Source organism: Oncorhynchus mykiss, chromosome 29 (assembly GCF_057628025.1).
Source record: "Oncorhynchus mykiss isolate SJ-2025 chromosome 29, ASM5762802v1, whole genome shotgun sequence".
Taxonomy (NCBI): Eukaryota; Metazoa; Chordata; class Actinopteri; order Salmoniformes; family Salmonidae; genus Oncorhynchus; species Oncorhynchus mykiss.
Genome location: NC_143050.1, coordinates 4975001 through 5000000, shown reverse-complemented (window position 1 = coordinate 5000000; position 25000 = coordinate 4975001). Strand labels below are relative to the sequence as shown.

At 42.7% G+C, this 25000-nt stretch overlaps 1 protein-coding gene across 1 annotated transcript in view; it reads left to right on the top strand.

The window, feature by feature from the left end:
• Nucleotides 1-25000, top strand: part of tiam1a (TIAM Rac1 associated GEF 1a) — a 136718-nt gene that overhangs the window by 44867 nt on the left and 66851 nt on the right. Inside the window, 6 exon segments of the mRNA XM_090226227.1 lie at nucleotides 2741-2887; nucleotides 3140-3214; nucleotides 9161-9328; nucleotides 13524-13628; nucleotides 21545-21626; nucleotides 24386-24472. Of these exon segments, the coding sequence (XP_090082353.1) occupies nucleotides 2741-2887; nucleotides 3140-3214; nucleotides 9161-9328; nucleotides 13524-13628; nucleotides 21545-21626; nucleotides 24386-24472 (664 nt within the window).

The window sequence follows — 25000 nt, the reverse complement described above, 5'->3', positions numbered from 1 at the left end:
CCAAACCAACCAACTGACTTGACAGTCTGGAAACACCATGGTGGTTTAAGACATACTCTATTGTAATTATATTAATTGTTAATTGTTAATTAAAACAAAACCTGTTAAAAAAAAATCTAGCAAAACAACTAAATATGACTAATATAATTGTATATTATAATATTTACAGGGGCGATTACACTATGCTGCCATTAAGGCGCCATGCCTACTCAGGCTAGAATCTATTGATCTGAATAGATTGTTGAGAACATGATGTAACACAGATATCAATCAATCCTTTATTTACAGTTTTTTTCGATTGCTAAACGACAGTGGGCACAACTGGAGTCACATGTGCAAAACTCTAACTACAGTCTGCACTACCAACAGTCACCTGAGCTAAACAGTTCACATCACCTGCAAAACTCATTCCAAGCAACACAACTCTTAACACATGGCTCAAAACACGCTCAGTGCAGCCAAACACTATGCACAACCCTCACTGAGATAACACACACTGTCACTCAGAACACACTGAGAGTAAAAACACTAGCATCAAACACCAATACAGAAAATACAAACTTTTCATCTTTACAGTTTGAACAATTTCAGTGACTTCATACAAAGTAATATTTTCTTAAAAGAAAATAGTGACATTCTTTCACATGATTTATTAAAAATTTTAGAACATAACAATTCTTTAAGGTAAATGAAAATTAGCAGTTTGCTTCAATAGTCTGTAGTAATTTACGGAATTACAGTAATGAGAAAAAAAAGGTAGAAACTAAAAGTACATACTGTAATTCGAACAAATAATTGAGGGGCTAATCCTGCCTCTCTCTAACATCAGGCCACAGGTTTTCTTCAACATCATATCTAATGTTTTCTCTTGCCATGCACCTGGGGAAGAACCTTCTGGAGTGCCTTATCCATCCCTGGCAGTCCTCTGGACTCGTGTCCTCACATCCGGCACGCATGGCTTCCAAAAGAGTCATTTGGTCATGTGGGTGGTGACCAAACACTTTCCACCTCCAGGCAGAGAAAAACTCCTCTATTGGGTTGAGGAAGGGTGAATATGCAGGCAGGTACAAAACCATAAATCTGTGATGTGCTGCAAACCAATCTGTGACAGCTGCAGAGTGGTGAAAAGCAACGTTATCGCAAACTATGACAAAAACTTGGGGGTTTCTTACTGGCTCCCCCTGTTCTGCTGGCACTAGCTGAGCATAGAGCTGTTCTAGGAAAGCTATAAGCCTTTCTGTGTTGTATGGGCCAATGACTGGTGTGTTGAGAAGCAAACCATCATTGGCCATTGCAGCACACATGGTGATATTTCCCCCCCTTTGGCCTGGAACCTCCACAGTGGCCCTTTGACCTATAACATTCCTTCCTCTGCGCTGTGTTTTGGCAAGGTTAAATCCAGCTTCATCGATAAATACAAATGAATGTGGTCTTTCCAGTGCTTCCACCTCCATTACTCTCTGAAAAACAGTAAGTGCACAGTTTTACTGTAGAAATGCTAGTGTTTTTTTTTACTGTAAATATTTTGTATAGCTATTTCATTGTAACTTGGTGTTTCTTTAGGACTCGAGCAATAGTTGTTGTGCTGACAGAATTAACATTTTCAAATATATCATTATCAGCCAGCACTCTATCTTGAATCTCCCACAGTTTTATTGCATTGTTGACAACAACCATGTCAACAATAGCATTTTCCTGCGCATCTGAAAATATTTTACCTCTTCCCCCTGTTGGGGGCAGCCTTTGGGTCCTGTTGTAAAAATATATTTTACAGTCAAACTTACTGTAATATATATCTGTGTAAATATTCTATAATTGCAATACAAAATAGATTCCTGTAATGTTTTCATTTACTCTAAGGATGTAACTCTCACCTGTTTGCATGATGGAAAATTCGCATTACAGATGCCACTGTGGATCTTTGCAGATTGGGTTGCACCCTCAACCCTGCCTCTCTCAATGAGAGACCATGGTTCACGACATGGTCTATAAGTGTAGCCCTTATTTCATCTGAAATAACAGCTCTTTGTCTTCTTTGTCTTCCTTCACGCATCCGCCCTCTCCCTGCCACCCTTCTCCCTCCACGAACCCATCTTCCTTGTTCCATTTCCAAAATGAGTCTTTCTGAGCTCTACCTATATATACTGTAATATGTGTGTGTGTTCACTAACAAGTCTAAAACAAGACACCTGCTTAGCCTTTCAGCTGAAATTGCAATCAGCAGTGTTTGAAAGGCACAAGGCTGAAATCTATTCCGTTTTGAATGTGTGGTTCACAGTTTTGACAGCAGTGTGTTAGCATTTGAACAAAGTGCTGTAAATCCACAGTGTTGTGCAGGTTGTGGTTAAAGTCATGGGATAAGTGTGTAGAGTTTTGAAAACTGTGTTCAAGCAATGAAAAACAAACTAGAGTTTGGTCCACATGAACTGCTGCGCAGGCTGTAGTTAGAGTTTTGCACATGTGACTCCAGTTGTGTCCACTGTCATTTAGCAATCGAAAAAAACTGTAACTAAGAACAAATTCTTATTTTCAATGACGGCCTAGGAACGGTCAACTGCCTGTTCAGGGGCATAACGAGAGATTTGTACCTTGTCAGCTCGGGGATTTGAACTTGCAACCTTTCGGTTACGAATCCAATGCTCTAACCACTAGGCTACCCTACCGCCCCAATAAACAATAAACAGATAGTCACTCTTCTAATCAACTAATCAATCAATATATTGATCTGTCCCCTCCTCAGGTGGCGGTGCGAACAGAGAGCGCGGTGAGGAAGCGGTCCCAGGCTATGCCCCGCCCCTCTAGTAAACGGCGGAGTCGCTTCTCTTCCCTCTGGGGGCTGGACACCACATCTAAGAAGAAGGTTAAAGGTCGACCCAGCATCAACCAGGTTCGTCACCGTGTTGCATTTTAACCCCTGACTCCTGACCTTTTAACCCCCTAACCCTTACTTCCTGGATATCACAAATAATGAAGAAAACAACGTGTGTGTGTGTGTGTGTCTGTGTGTGTGTGTGTGTGTGTGTGTGTGTGTGTGTGTCTGTGTGTGTGTGTGTGTGTGTGTGTGTGTGTGTGTGTGTGTGTGTGTGTCTGTGTGTGTGTGTGTGTGTGTGTGTGTGTGTGTGTGTGTGTGTGTTTGCAGGTGTTTGTTGCTGGGGGGGAACCAGTGATCAAACCAACAGAGAGAAGGTTTGAAGATACGGCCAGTGAGAAATCGGTAAGAGTCAAAAGCATATTTTTCCCTCTAAAGGTGATGTGGTTAATTTGATTGTTTATTTCACTTTGTATATTATCTACCTCACTTGCTTTGGCAATGTTAACACATGTTTCCCATGACAATAAAGCCCCTTGAATTGAATTGAATTGAATTGAGAGAGAGTTGTGAGAGAAAGAGAGATCGTCTGACGACACAACTAGAGAGAACCCAGTGACAGAGTCAGAGTTGTGAGAGAACGAGGGATCGTCTGACGACACAACTAGAGAGAACCCAGTGACAGAGAGAGAGAGTTGTGAGAGAACGAGAGATTGTCTGATGACACAGCTAGAGAGAACCCAGTGACAGAGAGAGAGTTGTGAGAGAAAGAGGGATCGTCTGACGACACAACTAGAGAGAACCCAGTGACAGAGAGAGAGTTGTGAGAGAAAGAGGGATCGTCTGACGACACAACTAGAGAGAACCCAGTGACAGAGAGAGAGTTGTGAGAGAACGAGGGAATCGTCTAGAGAGAACTAGGGAGGACTCTGAGTGTGAGAGCAACGAAGACGGCACAGTCTGCTCCATATTTCATGAACAAGGGAAGAGCCTGCTTTCACTGTCACCTGTCTTCAGATGGAAACGCACTCACACACACATTATGAAAACCCCCACTGGGATTGTGGGGGTTTAGAGTTCTCTCCACACACACCACGTGCCATACTGTGTGTTCTGGCAGAGGGAATGCGGGGGGTCGAGACTCTCTCCAGAGTTAGGTTAGGGGAGTGGGATCTGTATGTTACAATACCATGCAGCTGGCCTTCTCTCCACCCCCCACTAGTGTGTGTGAGAGCTGGGAAGATGGGAACAGACCTCCTTGGTGGGCTAGGACCAGGAGGGGAGCCAGATGGTACAGGGGAGGACTGGGGATTCAGGGAGTAGGGGGAGTTCACTCTGTCTGTCTGTCTGTCTGTCTGTCTGTCTGGTGTTAGACCTCTCTCTCTGTCTCTGTCTCTGTCTCTGTCTGTCTGTCTGTCTGTCTGTCTGTCTGTCTGTCTGTCTGTCTGTCTGTCTGTCTGTCTGTCTGTCTGTCTGTCTGTCTGTCTGTCTCTCTCTCTCTCTGTGTCTGTCTCTGTCTCTCTCTCTCTCTCTCTCTCTCTCTCTGTCTCTCAATTCAATTCAATTCAAGGGCTTTATTGGCATGGGAAACATGTGTTAACATTGCCAAAGCAAGTGAGGTAGATAATATATAAAGTGAATATATAAAGAGAAAAACAATAAAAATGAACAGTAAACATTACACATACAGAAGTTTCAAAACAATAAAGACATTACAAATGTCATATTATATATATATATACAGTGTTTTAACAGTGTACAAATGGTTAAAGGACACAATATAAAATAAATAAGCATAAATATGGGTTGTATTTACAATGGTGTTTGTTCTTCACTGGTTGCCCTTTTCTCGTGGCAACAGGTCACAAATCTTGCAGCTGTGATGGCACACTGTGGAATTTCACCCAGTAGATGTGGGAGTTTTTCAAAATTGGATTTGTTTTCAAATTCTTTGTGGATCTGTGTAATCTGAAGGAAATATGTCTCTATAATATGGTCATACATTGAGCAGGAGGTTAGGAAGTGCAGCTCAGTTTCCACCTCATTTTGTGGGCAGTGAGCACATAGCCTGTCTTCTCTCTCTCTGTCTCTCTCTCTGTCTCTATCTCTCTGTCTCTGTCTCTCTGTGTCTCTCTGTGTCTCTCTGTATCTCTCTCTCTCTCTGTCTCTCTCTCTCTCTCTCTGTCTCTCTCCCTCCCATACCTCTCTCTGTCTCTCTCTCTCTCTCTCTCTCTCTGTCTGTCCCTCTCTCTCTCTCCCTCCCCTACCTTCTCTTTCTCTCTCTCTCTCTCTCTCTCTCTACCCCCTACCTTATCTGTCTCTCTCTACCTCTCTCCCTCCCCCACTTTCTCTCCCCCAATCTCTCTCCCTCTCCCTCTCTCTCTCCCTCCCTTTCTCTCTCTCTCTCTCTCTGTGTTTCTCTCCCTCCCCCACCTTCTCTCTCTGTCTTTCTCTCTGTCTCTCTGTTTCTCTCTCTCTCCCTCTCTCTGCCTATCTCTGTCTCTCTCTGTGTGTGTGAGATACCCCGTGTCTACGTGAGTGTGGGCTCCCCCATCTCTCTTTCTTTCACACACAGTTAAACAGAGGACCACCGAGGTAGACTGACACACTACCAGCGGACAGATGGAGATGGTACCGAGGGATGGGATGATGGATAGATGGAAAGGAGAGACAGACGGGATGGGAATTAGATAGATGGGGGATGGAGGGATGGAGGGATGGAGGAACAAAGAGATAGGAGGGAAGTAAGAAGGAGAGAGAGACAGAGAGAGAGAGAGAGAGACAGAGAGACAGAGACAGAGAGAGATAGAGAGAGAGACACAGAGAGACATAGACGGAGAGAGATAGAGAGAGAGAGAGAGAGAGAGAGAGGAGAGAGAGAGAGACAGAGAGAGAGAGAGATACAGAGAGACACAGAGAGACACAGAGAGACAGAGAGAGATAGAGACAGAGAGAGAGACAGAGAGAGAGACAGAGAGAGAGAGAGAGAGAGAGAGAGACAGACAGAGAGACACAGAGAGACAGAGACAGAGAGAGAGACAGAGACAGAGACAGAGAGACAGAGAGAGAGAGAGAGAGAGAGAGAGAGAGAGAGATACGTTAGGGGAGGGAGAGGGAGAGAGAGAGAGAGATACGGTAGGGGAGGGGAGGGAGAGGGAGAGAGAGATAAGGTAGGGGAGGGAGAGGGAGAGAGAGATAAGGTAGGGGAGAGAGAGACAGAGAGAGATAAGGTAGGGGAGAGATAGAGAGAGAGAGAGAGAGAGAGAGAGAGAGAGAGAGAGAGAGAGAGAGATAGAGATAAGGTAGGGGAGGGAGAGAGAGAGAGGGACAGACAGAGAGAGAGACAGAGAGAGATAAGGTAGATGAGGGAGAGAGATAGAGACAGACAGAGAGAGAGAGAGACAGGGAGAGATAAGGTAGAGGAGGGAGAGAGAGAGAGAGAGAGAGAGAGAGAGAGAGAGAGAGAGAGCCTTCGGAAAGTATTCAGACCACTTTACTTTTTCCTGATTTTGTTACAGCCTTATTCTACACACAATACCAGATAATGACAAAGCAGAAACAGTTTTTTTACATTTACGTACGGAAGTATTCAGACCCTTTACTCAGTGCTTTGTTGAAGCACCTTTGGCAGCGATTACAGCCTCCAGTCTTCTTGGGTATGATGCTACAAGCTTGGCACACCTGTATTTGGGGAGTTTCTCCCATTCTCCTCTGCATATCCTCTCAAGCTCTGTCAGGTTGGATGGGAAGTGTTGCTGCACAGCTATTTTCAGCTCTCCCCAGAGATGTTCAATCGGGTTCAAGTCTGGTCAATCAGTCTGGTTCAATCGGGTGCAAGTCAAGGACATTCAGAGAGTCTGGCAGGATGGCAGTCTTAGTGACAGGCAGGATGGCAGTATTAGTGACAGGCAGGATGGTAGTCTTAGTGACAGGCAGGATGGTAGTCTTAGTGATAGGCAGGATGGTAGTCTTAGTGACAGGCAGGATGGCAGTCTTAGTGACAGGCAGGATGGTAGTCTTAGTGACAGGCAGGATGGTAGTCTTAGTGATAGACAGGATGGTAGTCTTAGTGACAGGCAGGATGGTAGTCTTAGTGACAGGCAGGATGGTAGTCTTAGTGACAGGCAGGATGGCAGTCTTAGTGACAGGCAGGATGGTAGTCTTAGTGACAGGCAGGATGGCAGTCTTAGTGACAGGCAGGATGGTAGTCTTAGTGACAGGCAGGATGGCAGTCTTAGTGACAGGCAGGATGGCAGTCTGGCAGAATGGTAGTCTGGCAGGATGGCAGTCTGGCAGGATGGCAGTCTGGCAGGATGGTAGTCTGGCAGGATGGTAGTCTGGCAGAATGGCAGTTTTAGTGACAGGCAGAATGGCAGTCTTAGTGATAGGCAGGATGGTAGTCTTAGTGACAGGCAGGATGGCAGTCTTAGTGATAGGCAGGATGGCAGTCTTAGTGACAGGCAGGATGGCAGTCTTAGTGACAGGCAGGATGGTAGTCTGGCAGGATGGTAGTCTTAGTGACAGGCAGGATGGTAGTCTGGCAGGATGGTAGTCTTAGTGACAGGCAGGATGGTAGTCTTAGTGACAGGCAGAATGGCAGTCTTAGTCATAGGCAGGATGGTAGTCTGGCAGGATGCTAGTCTTAGTGACAGGCAGGATGGCAGTCTTAGTGACAGGCAGGATGGCAGTCTTAGTGACAGGCAGAATGGTAGTCTTAGTGACAGGCAGGATGGTTGTCTGGCAGGATGGCAGTCTTAGTGACAGGCAGGATGGCAGTCTTAGTGACAGGCAGGATGGCAGTCTTAGTGACAGGCAGGATGGTAGTCTGGCAGGATGGTAGTCTTAGTGACAGGCAGGATGGTAGTCTTAGTGACAGGCAGGATGGTAGTCTGGCAGGATGGTAGTCTTAGTGACAGGCAGTGGTGTAAAATACTTAAGTAAAAATACTTTACTACTTAAGTCGTTTTTGATCTGTACTTTACTTTACTATTTATATTTATAGCTTACTTGTCCTCCACTGCATTCTGATATACTGGAATTAGCTGTGTATTAAACTAGTGTTATTAGCTGTGTATTAGACTAGAGTTATTAGCTATATAATTCATGTTAATTAGAATGGAGTTATTAGCTGTGGAGTTATTGTGTTTTCGCAATCTCTGATCAAAATACGTTTGAATTGTGTAGAATACATAACATGGACTGCTGGTTGCTTGTTAAATTCCTCTGTCATGATTCTGTAAAACTACTGTACTGTATGTACTAGTATAACATGTTGTTTTGTAATAGTATGGAGTATTTCAGGTAATAGTGTAGAGTATTTCAGGTAATAGTATGGAGTATTTCAGGTAATAGTGTAGAGTATTTCAGATAACAGTATTTCAGGTAATAGTATGGAGTATGTCAGTCCATAGTATGAAGTATTTCAGTCAATAGTATGGAGTATTTCAGGTAATATATGGAGTTTTTCAGGCAATAGTATGGAGTATTTCAGGCAATAGCATTGAGTATTTCAGGTAATAGTATAGAGTATGTCAGGTAATAGTTTAGAGTATTTCAGGTAATAGTATGGAGTATTTCAGGTAACAGTATGGAGTATTTCAGGTAATAGTATAGAGTATTTCAGGTAATAGTTTAGAGTATTTCAGGTAATAGTATGGAGTATTTCAGGTAATAGTTTAGAGTATTTCAGGTAATAGTATGGAGTATTTCAGGTAACAGTATGGAGTATTTCAGGTAATAGTATAGAGTATTTCAGGTAATAGTTTAGAGTATTTCAGGTAATAGTATGGAGTATTTCAGGTAATAGTATGGAGTATTTCAGGTAATAGTATGGAGTATTTCAGGTAATAGTATAGAGTATTTCAGGTAATAGTATAGAGTATTTCAGATAACAGTATGGAGTATTTCAGGTAATAGTATAGAGTATTTCAGGTAATAGTTTAGAGTATTTCAGGTAATAGTATGGAGTATTTCAGGTAATAGTATAGAGTATTTCAGGTAATAGTTTAGAGTATTTCAGGTAATAGTATGGAGTATTTCAGGTAATAGTATGGCGTATTTCAGCAATAGTTTAGAGTATTTCAGGTAATAGTATGGAGTATTTCAGGTAATAGTTTAGAGTATTTCAGGTAATAGTATGGAGTATTTCAGGTAATAGTATGGCGTATTTCAGCAATAGTTTAGAGTATTTCAGGTAATAGTATGGAGTATTTCAGGTAATAGTGTGGCGTATTTCAGCAATAGTTTAGAGTATTTCAGGTAATAGTATAGAGTATTTCAGACAATAGTATCTATTTAGTTTGTTATCATTGTAATTCCCTTTCTCCCTTAAACCTCTATTTCCATATCCAGAAGGAGGAGGGTTCATTGAAAATGATTCCCCAGGACAGCGTGGACAGTGAGATTTGGGTTCCTGACTACCTAGCCCCATCCTGGGTGTGTCTACCTAACGACCAGCCTGTGCTTGTCGTCATTCAACCAGGGGAGACTGCAGAAGATACCCTGGACGCTGTCTGCAAGGTGGGCTACTTAGATTACATAGATTATACATCTTACACACTACACCTAACAACCAGCTTGTACACAGTACCATTTTTTCAGTGTTAAATCAACATTTAAAGAGTTTAATTTTAACACTATCTCAGAGTACATACGGTCCCACTCTACAGAGTGTAAAAACTACTCTGATTATAGTGTTACATTATGATGAGTGTTGATGAAGCACTCCGTGGTGTCAAATTAATACTGCATTAGACTTGACTGTTACTTCTAGTGTCTTCTAGTGTTACTCCTATTACTGTTACTTCTATTCTAGTGTTAATCTAGAGATAACTCCTATTACTGTTACTTCTATTCTAGTGTTAATCTAGAGTGTGTATATGGTGTGTACATAGTGTGGGTATAGTCTAGTGTGTGTATATAGTCTAGTGTGTAAATAGTCTTATCATAGTGTGTATATAGTGTGTATATAGTGTGTATAAAGTGTGTATATAGTGTGTATATAGTGTGTGAATAGTCTAGTGTGTATATAGCATGTATATAGTGTGTATATAGTGTGTATATAGTCTAGTGTGTATATAGTATGTATATAGTGTGTATATGGTGTGTATATAGTGTGTATATAGTCTAGTGTGTATATAGTCTAGTGTGTATATGGTATGTATATAGTGTGTATATAGTCTAGTGTGTGTATACAGTGTGTATATAGTGTGTATATAGTGTGTATATGGTGTGTATATGGTGTGTATATGGTGTGTATATGGTGTGTATATAGTGTGTATATAGTCTAGTGTGTATATAGTGTGTATATAGTGTGTATATAGTGTTTATGTAGTATAGTGTGTATATGGTGTGTATATAGTGTGTATATAGTGTGTATATGGTGTGTATATAGTGTGTATATAGTGTGTATATGGTGTGTATATGGTGTGTATATAGTGTTTATGTAGTCTAATGTGTATATAGTGTGTATATAGTGTGCATATAGTGTGTATATGGTGTGTATAGTAAGTGCAAAATATGGTCAACTCATGTAGTCTGTGTAACCATTTAATCAACTATTCAGTCTTATTTATCAATCTGATGGCTATTTATCAGCTGTTTGGCTTGTGGGTAGAAGGTGTCTCGAAGCCTGTTGGTCCAAGAGCCTATGCTCTGGTGTTGTTTGCCGGACAGTAGTGAACTGGCTTGGGTGGCTGAAGTTCTGACAATTTTTAAAGGCCTTCCTGTTGACACCCCCTGAAATAGAGGTCCTTGATAGCAGGGAGCTCGGCCCCAGTGATGTACTGGGCCTTACTGAACCACCCTCTGTAGAGCTTTGTGGTCAGAGGCCGAGCAGTTGCCATACCAAGCGGTGATGCAGCCAGTGACGACGCTCTCGATGGGACAGCAGTAGAACTTTTAGAGGATCTGCCAAATCTTTTCAGCCTCCTGAGAGGGGAAGGGGCGCTGTTGTGCTCGGGTGTGTGTGCACTATGTTAAGTCCTTAGTGACATGGACGCCAAAGAACTTGAAGCTCTCGACCCGTTCCACTACAGTGCCGTCGATATGGGATAGGGACGTGCCATCCCCCTCTTTCTCCTGTAGTCCACGATCAGCTCCTTGGTCTTACTGTCGTGAGGGTGAGGTTGTTGTCCTGGCACCACACTGCCAGGTCTCTGACTTCCTCCCTACAGGCTGTCTCGTTGTTGTTGGTGATCAGGTCTACCGCCGTCTTGTCGTCAGCAAACTTGATGATGGCGTTGGAGTCGTGATTGGCCACACAATCACGGGTGAACAGGCAGTACAGGAGGGGACTAAGCACGCACCCCTGAGGGGCCCCCCCATGTTGAGGGTCAGCATGGCGGGGGTATTTTTGCCTACCCTCACCACCTTGGGCCGACCAGGATCCAGTTACCGATGCAGGTGTTCAGTCCCAAGGTCCTAAGCTATAGTCTTGAACACTGAGTTGTAGTCCGTGAGCAGCATTCTCACGTAGTTATTACTCCTCTTGTCCATGTGGGAAAGGGCAGTGTGAAGTGCAATTGAGATTGTGTCATCTGTGGATCTGTTTGGGGCGGTATGTTAATTGGAGTGGGTCCAGGGTGTCTGGGATGATGGTGGTGATGTGAGACACGAGAAGCCTTTTCAAAGCACTTCACGATTACAGATGTGAGCGCCACAGGATGTTAGTCACTTAATCAAGTTACCTTGGCGTTCCCGGGAACAGGGACTACGGTGGTCAGTTTTAAACATGTTGGGATTACAGACTGGGACAAGGAGAGATTGAAAACGTCTGTGACGACACTTGCCAGCTGGTGTGCGCATGCTCTGATTACACAGTCATCCAGAACAACAGGGGTTTTAATACAAGACTCTGTATTGTTTTCTTTGAAGCATAACTGTAATCAATCAATCAAATCAATCAATGTAGATGCAAAAAACACAGATATTAAAAACAATCCTAAAAAATCTACCTGCAGTAGAGCATGTTGGGAAATATAATAATGATGGGTGTGGCCTCCCAAGTGGCGCAACGGTCTAAGGCTGTATCGCAGTGTGTCACTACAGACCCGGGTTCGATCCCAGGCTGTGTTGCAGCGGGCCGCGACCGGGAGACCCATGAGGCAGCGCACAATTGGCCCGGCGTCATCCGGGTTAGGGGAGGGTTTGGCCGGCCGGGATGTCCTTGTCCCATCGCGCTCTAGCGACTCCTTGTGGTGGGCCGGGCGCATTCACGCTGACTTGGCCTTCAAGGACATTCAGAGACTTGTCCTGAAGCCACTCCTGCATTGTCTTGGCTGATTGCTTAGGGTCGTTGTCCTGTTGGAAGGTGAACCTTCTCCCCAGTCTGAGGTCCTGAACGCTCTGGAGCAGGTTCTCATCAAGAATCTCTCTGTACTTTTCTCCATTCATATTTCCCTCAACATGACATGTTTCCCAGTCCCTGCCACTGAAAAACATGCCCACAGCCATGCTTCATCGTAGGGATGGTGCCATGTTTCCACCAGATGTGATGCTTGGCATTCAGGCCAAAGAGATAATCTTGTTTCTCATGGTCTGAGAGTCTTTAGGTGCCTTTTGGCAAACTCCAAGCGGGCTGTCATGTGCCTTTTACTGAGGAGTGGCTTCCATCTGGCCACTCTACCATAAAGGCCTGATTGGTAGAGTGCTGCAGAGATAGTTGTCCTTCTGGAAGGTTCTCCCATCTCCACAGATGATACTCTGGACTTCTGTCAGTGACCATCAGGTTCTTGGTCACCTCCCTGACCAAGGCCCTTCTCCCCAGATTGCTCAGTTTGGCCAGGCGGCCAGTTCTAGGAAGAGTCTTGATGGTGCCAAACTTCTTCCATTTCAGAATGATGGAGTCCACTTTGTCCTTGGGTACTTTCTGCACAAATGTTTTGGTACCCTTCCCCAGATCTGTGCCTTGACACAATCGTGTCTCGGAGCTATACGAATAATTCCTTCGATCTCATAGCTTGGTTTTTGCTCTGACATGCACTGTCAACTGTGGGACCTTATATAGACAGGTGCGTGCTTTTCCAAATCATGTCCAGTCTATTTAATTTACCACAAGTGGACTCCAATCAAGTTGTAGAAACATCTCAATGTTAACACAATGAACCTGAGCTAAGGTATTTCTGTTTTTAATTTCTTTTAAATTAGCTAGCTAATATTTAACTCTTTTTTTTTAACTAACAAAATGTGGTAAAAGTCTAGGGGTTCTGAATAATTCTGTTGTTCATACATATCTTACAAAGTTAACATTTTTCTTCCACTTTCACATTACTGATTATTTTGTGTAGATTGTTTGTAACACAACAACACATGTGGAGACAGAAACGTGTGTGAAAACCTTCTGTCCCTCTTTTCAACCGTGACATCTGGAACCAAGCTCTCATAACTTCAGTCTGAGCCAGTGTTTCAATCTCAGCAGCTTCAATATTAACATGAATTGGCTCTGGTGTTCATGTCTTTGCAAATTAATGTCTCTCTCTCTGTCTCTGTTTCTCTCTCTCTCTCTCTCTCTCTGTCTCTGTTTCTCTCTCTCTCTCTGTCTCTGTTTCTCTCTGTCTCTGTTTTTCGCTCTCTCTCTCTCTCTCTCTCTCGCGCGCTCTCTCTCTCTCTCTTTCTCGCTCTCTCTCCCCTCTCTCTCTCTCTCTCTCACTCTCGCTCTCTCTCACTCACTCTCGCTCTCTCTCGACCCGTTTAACTTCTACCTCTCCATCCCTAGGCCCATAAACTGGACCCGTCTAACTTCTACCTGCGTCTGAAGGTGTGTGTAGAGGATCAGCTGCTGCTATATGTTCCCAAAATGGAAGAAGACATCTCTGATCTGGTGAGGGAGAATAGAAGGAATATGTTGGTTAAATAGGATACACTGTGCATTTATTTATACATTTACATTATTTATTTATACATTTTTCATAAATAAACCTATTCAACACAGTACCCTTATGGAAAAACCACATGCAGTTTTTTCACATTGTGAAAATGCTAATTAATTTGTTCACATGTGAAAATGCTAATTTGTTTTTTCACATGTGAAAAATATTATTTTCCACACGTGAAAAGGTGGTGTTAAATTTTTGTTGTCTCTTTTGCAAAATAGTGCCCTCTCACTTGGTGTTATTTTTTTTCTCACTGCTATTTGTATTATCAGTTAATCTAGCTATTCTCTCATTAATGATTTTATTTACTTATTTCAGCAATTTCAGGGTTTTCGTTATAGTTGTCTAATGTTGGTATTGTTCAGTTTCAATGTTACTCCTGAATCACTATGATAAGTATAGTCGTTTTTCTCAAGGTTATTTTTAAAGTCGAATCTAAATAACATATTTTTTTTTTTAAATTGGGGAGTTTATCAGACCATGGCACATCTGTGGTGAGCAGGGTTTATCAGATCATGACACCTCTGTGGTGAGCAGGGTTTATCAGACCATGACATATCTGTGGTGAGCAGGGTTTATCAGACCATGACACCTCTGTGGTGAGCAGGGTTTATTAGACCATGACATATCTGTGGTGAGCAGGGTTTATCAGACCATGACACGTCTGTGGTGAGCAGGGTTTATCAGACCATGACACCTCTGTGGTGAGCAGGGTTTATCAGACCATGACATATCTGTGGTGAGCAGGGTTTATCAGACCATGACACGTCCCGAAAGTCTGTCTTTTCGAGAAAACGTCTGTAGCGTTCGAACGGTTTGTCCTGCAAAACTATTATGACCCCTCAATGGAAAGGGGAGACTCCACGACCCACACAAGTGTCATAGGACTTGTCTGAAGGTAACCTGTGGAAGATAGTTTTGTGTCTACAACAAAAACGGGTTACAAATTTGTAAAAATAAATAGGATTTTTCTTTGTTTTGACTATTTTCTACATTGTAGAATAATAGTGAAGACATCAAAACTATGAAGTAACACATATGGAATCATGTAGTAACCAAAAAAGTGTTAAACAAATCAAAATACATTTTTTATTTAAAATTCTTCAAAGTAGCCACCTTTTTCCTTGATGACAGCTTTGCACAATCTTGGCATTCTCTCAACCAGCTTCACCTGGAATGCTTTTTCCAACAGTCTTAGAGGAGTTCCCACATGTGCTGAGCACTTGTTGGCTGCTTTTCCTTCTCTGCGGTCCAACTCATCCCAAACCATCTCAATTGGGTTGAGGTCGTGTGATTGTGGAGGCCACATCATCTGATGTAGCACTCCATCACTCTCCTTGTTGGTCAAATAGCCCTTACACAGCCTGGAGGTGTGTTGGTTTATTGTCCTGTTGAAAAACAAATGATAGTCCAGCTAAGCACAAACCAGATGGGATGGCGTATCTCTGCAGAATGATGTGGTAGCCATGCTGGTTAAGTGTTCCTTGAATTATAAATAATGTGCCTCTTACAGTGTCACCTGCAAAGCACCCCCACACCATCACACCTCCTCCTCCATGCTTCACGGGGGTGGTATTTCATCCAATAGATATGGGAGTTTATCACATTTGGATTTGTTTTAGAAATATTTTGGCGTCAGTGTGATCAGAGTTGAAGTATGAAGTTTACATACAGTCATACATACAGTCATTAAAACAGGTTTTTCAACCACTCCACACATTTCTTGTTAACAAACTATAGTTTTGGCAAGTCGGTTAGGACATCTACTACATCTACTATTTCCATGACACAAGTAATTTTTCCATTAATTGTTTACAGTCAGATTGTTTCACTTATAATTCAGTGTATCACAATTCCAGTGGGTCAGAAGTTTACATACACTAAGTTGACTGCCTTTAAACAGCTTGGAAAAGAAAATTCCAGAAAATGATGTCATGGCTTTAGAAGCTTCTGATAGGCTAATTGACATAATTTGAGTCAATTGGAGGTGTACCTGTGGCTGTATTTCAAGGCCTACCTTCAAATTCAGTGCCTCTTCGCTTGACATCATGGGAGCATCAAAAGAAATCAGCCAAGACCTCGTAAAAAAAATTGGAGACCTTCACAAGTCTGGTTCATCCTTGGGAGCAATTTCCAAACGCCTGAAGGTACCACGTTCATCTGTACAAACAGTAGTACCATGGGACCACGCAGCCGTCATACCACTCAGGAAGGAGACGCGTTTTGTCTCCTAGAGATGAACGTACTTCGGTGTGAAAAGTGCAAATCAATCCCAGAACAACAGCAAAGGACATTGTGAAGATGCTGGCGGAAACAGGTACAAAAGTATCTATATTCACAGTAAAACAAGTCCTATAGCGACATAACCTGAAAGGCCGCTCAGCAAGAAAGAAGCCACTGCTCCAAAACCGCCATTAAAAAGCCAGACTACAGTCTGCAACTGCACATGGGGACAAAGATCGTGCATTTTGGAGAAATGTCCTCTGGTCTGATGAAACAAAAATAGAACTGTTTGGCCATAATGACCATCGTTATGTTTGGAGGAAAAAGGGGGAGGCTTGCAAGCCAAAGAATACCATCCCAACCGTGAAGCACGGGGGTGGCAGCATCATGTTGTGGGGTTGCTTTAATGCAGGAGGGACTGGTGCACTTCACAAAATAGATGGCATCATGAGGCAGGAAAATTATGTGGATATATTGAAGCAACATCTCAATACATCAGTCAGGAAGTTAAAGCTTGGTCGCAAATGGGTCTTCCAAATGGACAATGACCCCAAGCATACTTCCAAAGTTGTGGCAAAATGGTTTAAGGACAACGAAGTCAAGGTATTGAAGTGGCCATCACAAAGCCCTGACCTCAATCCCATAGAAAATTTGTGGGCAGAACTGAAAAAGCATGTGCGAGCAAGGAGGCCTACAAACCTGACTCAGTTACACCAGCTCTGTCAGGAGGAATGGGCCAAAATTCACCCAACTTATTGTGGGAAGCTTGTGGAAGGCTACCCAAAACCTTTGACCAAAGTTAAACAATTTAAAGGTAATGCTACCAAATACTAATTGAGTGTATGTAACATTCTGGCCCAATGGGAATGTGATGAAATAAATAAAAGCTGAAATAAATAATTCTCTCTACTATTATTCTGACATTTCACATTCTTAAAATAAAGTGGTGATCCTAACTGACGTAAGACAGGGAATTTTTACTATGATTAAATGTCAGGAATTGTGAAAAACTGAGTTTAAATGCATTTGGCTGAGGTGTATGTAAACTTCCGACTTCAATATTAGGTGTCTCTAATATGGTCATACATTGGGCAGGAGGTTCGGAAGTGCAGCTGAGTTTCCACCTTATTTTGTGGGCTGTGTGCACATAGCCTGTCTTCTCTTGAAAGCCATGTCTGCCTACGGCGGCCTTTCTCAATAGCAAGGCTGTGCTCACTGAGTCTGCACATAGTCAAAGCTTTCCTTCATTTTTGGGTCAGTCACAGTGGTCAGGTATTCTGCCACTGTGTACTCTCTGTTTAGGGCCAAATAGCCTTCTAGTTTATTCTGTTTTTTGTAAATTCTTTCCAATGTGTGAAGTAATTATCTTTTTGTTTTCTCATGATTTGGTTGCGTCTAATTGTGTTGCTGTACTGGGGCTCTGTGGGATGTTTGTGTTTGTGAACAAAGCCCCAGGACTAGCATGCTTAGGGGACTCTTCTATTGTGTGTGTGGCAAGCTTACAATGATGGCAAAAAAACAACATTTGAGATGATGTGCTGACTCTAGTGCTAGAGGGGGTACGCAGCTGGAGGTTGAATGTTTGAAGCGATACGGGACTATAAAAAGTTTGCTGTAGGGCAACGATGTCAAGATGGAATTTGTATTTGTAGTCCTGGCAACTGGACCTATTTTGGAGCACCATTATTTTCTTACTGAGATTTACTGTCAGGGCCCAGGTCTGGCAGGGCCCAGGTCTGTCAGGGCCCAGGTCTGTCAGGGTCCAGGTCTGTCAGGGTCCAGGTCTGTCAGGGTCCAGGTCTGTCAGGGCCCAGGTCTGTCAGGGCCCAGGTCTGTCAGGGCCCAGGTCTGTCAGGGCCCAGGTCTGTCAGGGCCCAGGTCTGTCAGGGTCCAGGTCTGTCAGGGCCCAGGTCTGTCAGGGCCCAGGTCTGTCAGGGCCCAGGTCTGTCAGGGCCCAGGTCTGTCAGAATCTGTGAAGAAGATCTAGGTGCTGCTGTAGGCCCTCCTTGGTTGGTGACAGAAGCACCAGATCATCAACAAACAGTAGACATTTGACTTCAGATTCTATTAGGGTGAGGCCGGGTGCTGCAGACTTTTCTAGTGCCCGCGCCAATTCGTTGACATATGAGTTGAAGAGGGTGGCGCTTAAGCTGCATCCCTGTCTCACCCCACGGCCCTATGGGAAGAAATGTGTGTGTTTTTTTGCCTATTTTAACCCCACACTTGTTGTTTGTGTACATAGATTTTATAACGTCGTATGTTTTACCCCCAACACCACTTTCCATCCATTCGTATAGCAGACCCTCATGCCAAATTGAGTCCAAGGCTTTTTTGAAATCAACAAAGCATGAGAAGACTTTGCCTTTGTTTTGGTTTGTTTGTTTGTCAATTCGGGCGGCAGAGTAGCCTACTGGTTAGAGTGTAGAGGCGGCAGGTAGCCTAGTGGTTAGAGTGTAGAGGCGGCAGGTAGCCTAGTGGTTAGAGTGTAGAGGCGGCAGAGTAGCCTAGTGTTTAGAGTGTAGGGCCATTAACCGAAAGGTTGCTAGTTCGAATCCCTGAGCTGACAAGGTAAAGATCAGTCATTTTGCCCCTCAACAAGGCAGTTAACCCGCTGTTCCTAAGCATTGTTTGTTCTTAACTGACTTAGTTAAATAAATAAAGGGTGTGCGGGGTGAATATGTGGTAAATTTGGTAAAAATCTATTTGATATTTGCTCAGTACATTGTTTTCACTGAGGAAATGTCTATAATGCAGATGATTTCCATCTCTCTCTTCCTCTGTCTTTCCATCCATCCATCCCTCTCTCTCACTCGCTCACTCTCTTCCTCATCCATCCCTCTCTCCATTGCTCTCTCTCCCTCATCTCTCTCTCTCTCGCTCACTCTCTTCCTCCATCTCTCCCTATCTCTCTCTATCTTCCTCCATCTCTCTCGCTCCATTCATCTCTCTCTCCATCTCTCTCTCTCCCTACTCTCTCTCTCTCTCGCTCACTCTCTTCCTCCATCTCTCCCTATCTCTCTCTATCTTCCTCCATCTCTCTCTCTCTCCCTTCTCTCTCTCTCTCTCTCCCCATCTCTCTCTCTTTCTCTACCCTCTCTCTCTCCCCCTCTCTCTCCCTTCTCTCTCTCTCTCTCTCTCTCTCTCTCCATCTCTCTCTCTCTCTCTCTCTCTCTCCCTCACACTCTCTGTAATGTGACATTAGTATTTATCCATGGTGACTTAAACACACTAGGCTACTGTTTCAGTTTGGGTATTCATACACACAGCTGTGTGTTCACATGCATACCACTGCTGAGGGCACTAAGAGGTCAAAGGTCAAAGGTAACGTTAACGAAAGCTGCTGGGCAAATACACACACTCTTTGTTTTTGAGGTGTAGGGTCTGGGGTGAGGTTAGGGTCGTTAAAAACTGGAATGCTGTGAAGCATGGCCACATCAGAGTCTAGTTGTTCTAGAAAATACTTGATATGGGATTTGAGGTCATAGTTTTCCGACTGTTAAACTCTGAAACGCAATCGGTAAGATTGCTTGTGGTGATGTTGAGACGCTGAGACATTTAACGACCATCTATGATCTCTAACACAGATCTGATCTCTAGCACATACAGCGCAAAGTATTCACACCCCTTCCCTTTCTCCATATTTTGTTACATTACAGCCTTATTCTGAAATAGATTAAATAAATAAGAAATCTTCATCAATCTACACTTAATTACTACTTAAAATGACAAAATGTATAAAAATAATAAAAACATGAAATAAACGTATTTACATATTACGTATTTACATATTACGTATTTACATATTGTGTATTTACATATTACGTATTTACATATTACGTATTTACATATTACGTATTTACATATTACGTATTTACATACTACGTATTCCAACCCTTCGCTCAGTTGCATCCTGTTTCCATTGACCATCCTTGAGATGTTTCCACCTGTAGTAAATTCAATTGATTGGACGTGATTTGGAAAGGCACACACCTGTTTATATAAGTTGACAGTGCATGTCAGAGCAAAAAAAACAAGCCGTGAGGTCGTAGGGATTGTCAGTAGAGCTCCAAGACAGGAGACAATCTGTGGAGTCGGGCCTTGGTCAGGGAGGTGTCCAAGAACCGGATGGTCACTCTGACAGAGCTCCAGAGTTCCTCTGTGGAAGAACCTTCCAGAAAAGACAACCATCTCTGCAGCACTCCACTAATCAGTCATTTATGGTAGAGTGGCCAGATGGAAGCTACTTTGCAGTAAAAGGCACGTAACAGCTTGGCTAAAGTCTCTCAGACCATGAGAAACCATATTCTCTGGTCTGATGAAACCAATAGTGAATCTTTTGGTCTGAAAGCCAAGCATCACGTCTGGAGGGAACATGACACCATCCCTACGGTGAAGCATGGTGGAGGCAGCATCATGCTGTGGGGATGTTTTTCAGCGGCAGGGACTGGGAAACTTGTCAGGATCGAAGGAAAGATGAACAGAGTAAAGTACAGAAAAATACTTGATGAAAACCTGCTCTAGAGACAATGCAGGAGTGGCTTCGTGACAAGTCTTTGAATGTCCTTGAGTGGCCCAGCCAGAGCCCAGACTTGAACTTGATCGAACATCTCTGGAGAGACCTGAAAATAGCTGTGCAGCGACGCTCCCCATCCGACCTGACAGAGCTTGAGAGTATCTGCAGAGAAGAATGGGAGAAACTCCCCAAATACAGGTGTGCCAAGTGTGTAGTGGTACACCCAAGAAGACTTGAGGCTGTAATCACTGCCAAAGATGCTTCAACAAAGTACTGAGTAAAGGGTCTGAATACTGATGTTAAATTGATATTTTAGTTTTTTATTTTAATACATTTGCAAAAAAAATTGAAAAAACACTTTTTGCTTTGTCATTATGAGGTATTGTGATGTCATTATGAGGTATTGTGATGTCATTATGGGGTATTGTGATGTCATTATGAGGTATTGTGATGTCATTATGAGGTATTGTGATGTCATTATGGGGTATTGTGATGTCATTATGAGGTATTGTGATGTCATTATGGGGTATTGTGATGTCATTATGAGGTATTGTGTGTAGATTAATGAGGGGGAGAAATCTATTTAATCAATTTTAGAATCAGGCTGTAACGTAACAAATTGTGGAAAATGTCACGGGGTCTAAATACTTTCCGAATGCTCTGTATCACATGATCTCTAATACAGATATCAAACGTGATCTCTAATACAGATATCTAACTTGATCTTTAATACAGATATCTAACGTGATCTTTAATACAGATATCTAACGTGATCTCTAATACAGATATCTAACGTGATTTCTAATACAGATATCTAACGTGATCTCATATACAGATCTCTAATACAGATGGTTTGCTGAACTAACCTAACATGATGTGTAACCTTCACTGACACCCCAATAATTGCGTTGGCTCCCTGAGCTAATGCCTGGGCTTAAACTCAATGGGTCAAAGCAGTTTTTGAGGAGTACAAATTACCAGCTATACATGTGTCACGGGAAGGATTTGAACCCTGGTCTCCCACGGGAGAAACCAACATCTTGATGGTGAGAGTGAAGTCTCAGGGCAGGACTACGTCATGATGTCCAGTACGACGATGAGACTGATTGTATCCTCCTTTTTCTGCAGCTCTACAAAGAGATTGAAATATGTCCCAAAACCACCAAGCTGATCCGCTTCGACAAAGCTGAGTCCTGCACGCTGGGATACGGTAGGTCTTGCTCAGTTGATTGGTTTAGAAGTTTTGTGACTCCCCAATCTCCATCGTTCATTGCAGTTGTCTGAAGCTCATTTCTTTCTGATGTAGTCAGACACTCCACTAGTAAAAGTGGGCAAAACTCTGAAGTGAAACGGTAACAAGTGAACCGTCATATTTGTGTATTGAAAATCTAATAATGAATTTGGTCAAGTTAGTGTTAGAGAAAACCTGTTTCCCATCAATAATGATAAGCCTTCGGGTATAGACGACCTTGATGAGAAACTGTTATCCATCAATAATGATAAGCCTTCAGGTATAGACGACCTTGATGAGAAACTGTTATCCATCAATAATGATAAGCCTTCAGGTATAGACGACCTTGATGAGAAACTGTTATCCATCAATAATGATAAGCCTTCGGGTATAGACGACCTTGTCGAGAAACTGTTATCCATCAATAATGATAAGCCTTCAGGTATAGATGACCTTGATGGGAACCTATAGAGAATGGTAGCAGACTGTATTACCACCAGGTATAGACGACCTAGATGGTAAACTATTGAGAAAGGTAGCCGACTGTATAGTCACCCGTATTTGCTATGCCTTTAACCAAAGCCTAAAGGTGTGTGCGTCCACAGTTGTGGAAGGAAGCTAAAGTAATTTCACTACCTAAACACAGTAAAGGAACCTTTTTTTACTGGCTCTAACAACCGACCAATCAGCTTGCGGCCTGATCTTCGTAAACTTTGTTTTGAACAAATAAAATGCTATTTTTCAGAGAACAAGTTAACTACTGACTTTCAGCATGCATATAGGGAAGGGCACTCCGCTTGTACTGCACTGACTCAGATGACTGATGATTGGCTAAAAATAAATTGATAATGAGATGACAGTTGTTAGATTTCAGTGCAGCCTTTTGATGTTATTGATCACAAACTGTTATTGAAGAAACTCACTTGCTTTGGCTTTACATCACCTGCCATCACATGGTTGGAGAGTTAATTAGCCAATAGAACCCAGAGAATGTTCTTTACGGTAAGCTTCTCTAACATCAGATACGTCCCTCAGGGCAGTTGCCTTGGGCCGTTACTCTTCTCTAATATTGAGTAATGATTTGCCACTGGTCTTACAAGAAGAAGCTAAAATGACTATGTATTCTGATGATTGCTGTACTCTACACATCAGCACCTACAGCCAGTGAGCTCACTGAGACTCTTAGTAAGGTGTTACAGTCAGTGTCAGAATGGATCATTAACAATAAACTAGTCTTCATAAGTATATCTAAAAAACCAAAAGCATTGTGTTTCGGTTCAAAACATTCTCTTAGACCTAAACCTCAAACTGGAGTTGTGTATAAAGGACCATTGAACAAGTTAAAGAAGCGGAACTCCTAGGAGTAACACTGAATGGTCAGCTGTCATGGTCAAGTCACAATGTGATGGCAGGTGATGTAAACATGTTCAGGTTGAAGCTGAACTCCTAGGAGTAACATTGAATGGTCAGCTGTCATGGTCAAGTCACAATGTGATGGCAGGTGATGTAAACATGTTCAGGTTGAAGCTGAACTCCTAGGAGTAACACTGAAGGGTCAGCTGTCATGGTCAAGTCACAATGTGATGGCAGGTGATGTAAACATGGTCAGGTTGAAGCTGAACTCTTAGGAGAAACACTGAATGGTCAGCTATCATGGTCAAGTCATATTGACAACATCGTGAAGATGGGGAGAGGTATGTCTTTTATAAAAAATATGTTCTGTGTTTTTGACACAAAGATCAACTGTACTAGTTATTCAGACTCTGGTCTTCTCCCATCTTGATTACTGTCTGGTAATACGGTCAAGTGCAGCAAAGAAAGTCCTAGCAACGTTGTAGCTCAAAACGGAGCAGCTCGCCTCGCCCTTAACTACACACACAGAACTGACATCAACAACATGCATGATAGTCTTTCCTGGTTGAGGGTTGAGGAGAAAAGAGACTACTTATCTTCTAATCTTTTTAAGAAACATTTGTGTCTTGAAAATTCTTAACCATTTGTATAATCTATTTGCAAACAGTTTAAGCAGACATAAATACCCCACCAGGCAAGCCATTATGGGTTTCTTCACAGTACTCAAACCAAAAACAGATTTAGACATGTGAACATGTACAGTACCAGTCAAAAGTTTGGACACGCCTGTTGGAAAAGCATTCCAGGTGAAGCTGGTTGAGAGAATTCCAAGAGTGTACAAAGCTGTCGTCAAGGCAAAAGGGTGGCTACTTTGACGAATCTAAAATATACATTTTGATTTGTTTAACACTTTTTTGGTTACTACATGATTCCGTATGTGTTATTTCATAGTTTTGATGTCTCCACTATTATTCTACAATGTAGAAAATAGTTTTAAAAAATAAAGAAAAACCCTGGAATGAGTAGGTGTTCTAGAACCCTGGAATGAGTAGGTGTTCTAGAACCCTGGAATGAGTAGGTGTTCTAGAACCCTGGAATGAGTAGGTGTTCTAGAACCCTGGAATGAGTAGGTGTTCTAGAACCCTGGAATGAGTAGGTGTGTCCAAACTTTGACTGGATCTGCATATATGAATAGTGTGTAAATAGTAATTTTGTTGTCTCTAACTCTTTTATTCGAATGTAATGTCCTTGTCTATAACTGTTCTGTACTTTGTCATGTATTTCTACGTTTTTTTATGTTTATAATATATTTATACCCCAGGAAGAGTAGCTCCTGCATGTGCACTAAGCTATTGGGTATCCTGATAAACTAAATCTCTCTCCAGGTTTCTCCATAGCAGTAGTGGACGAGGAGGGGACTCAGCAGCTCCATATCACTGAAGTGAATGCAGGAGGACTGGCTTCTGCTAAAGGTACAAAAAACACACACCTGAAAATCAAACCGACAACCGTCCGGTTGAAAGCTTGTTTCTCTAACCTTAGTAGTACACGTCAACCCCTCTTAGACGTGCTGCAGATAGGCCCCTTATCTCTCGTACCCATATAAGCCCCATTTCTGGACTAAATGCACTTTCAAGGACCTAATCTGGGTTCGGGAAACCAGCCCATAATGCATAGAGCTGACATGATAGTCTACTCTGTCCCCCTGTTGGGAGGAGGCTAGTTCACCGTGAGGTTGTAGCTGGATGTGATCTCATGCATTAGCATTGTAAATGATGCTAGCGGTGGCTAGCTGGAATCTAATGCATTAGCATTGTAAATGATGCTAACGGTGGCTAGCTGGAATCTAATGCATTAGCATTATAAATTGTGCTAGCAGTGGCTGGCTGGAAACTATCGCTTTGGCGTTATAAATTATGCTAGCAGTGGCTAGCTGGAGGCTCTATGACTTATTCTCCACGGAGAAGTCAGAAATATAGAGACCTTCTGGCAGAGACAAT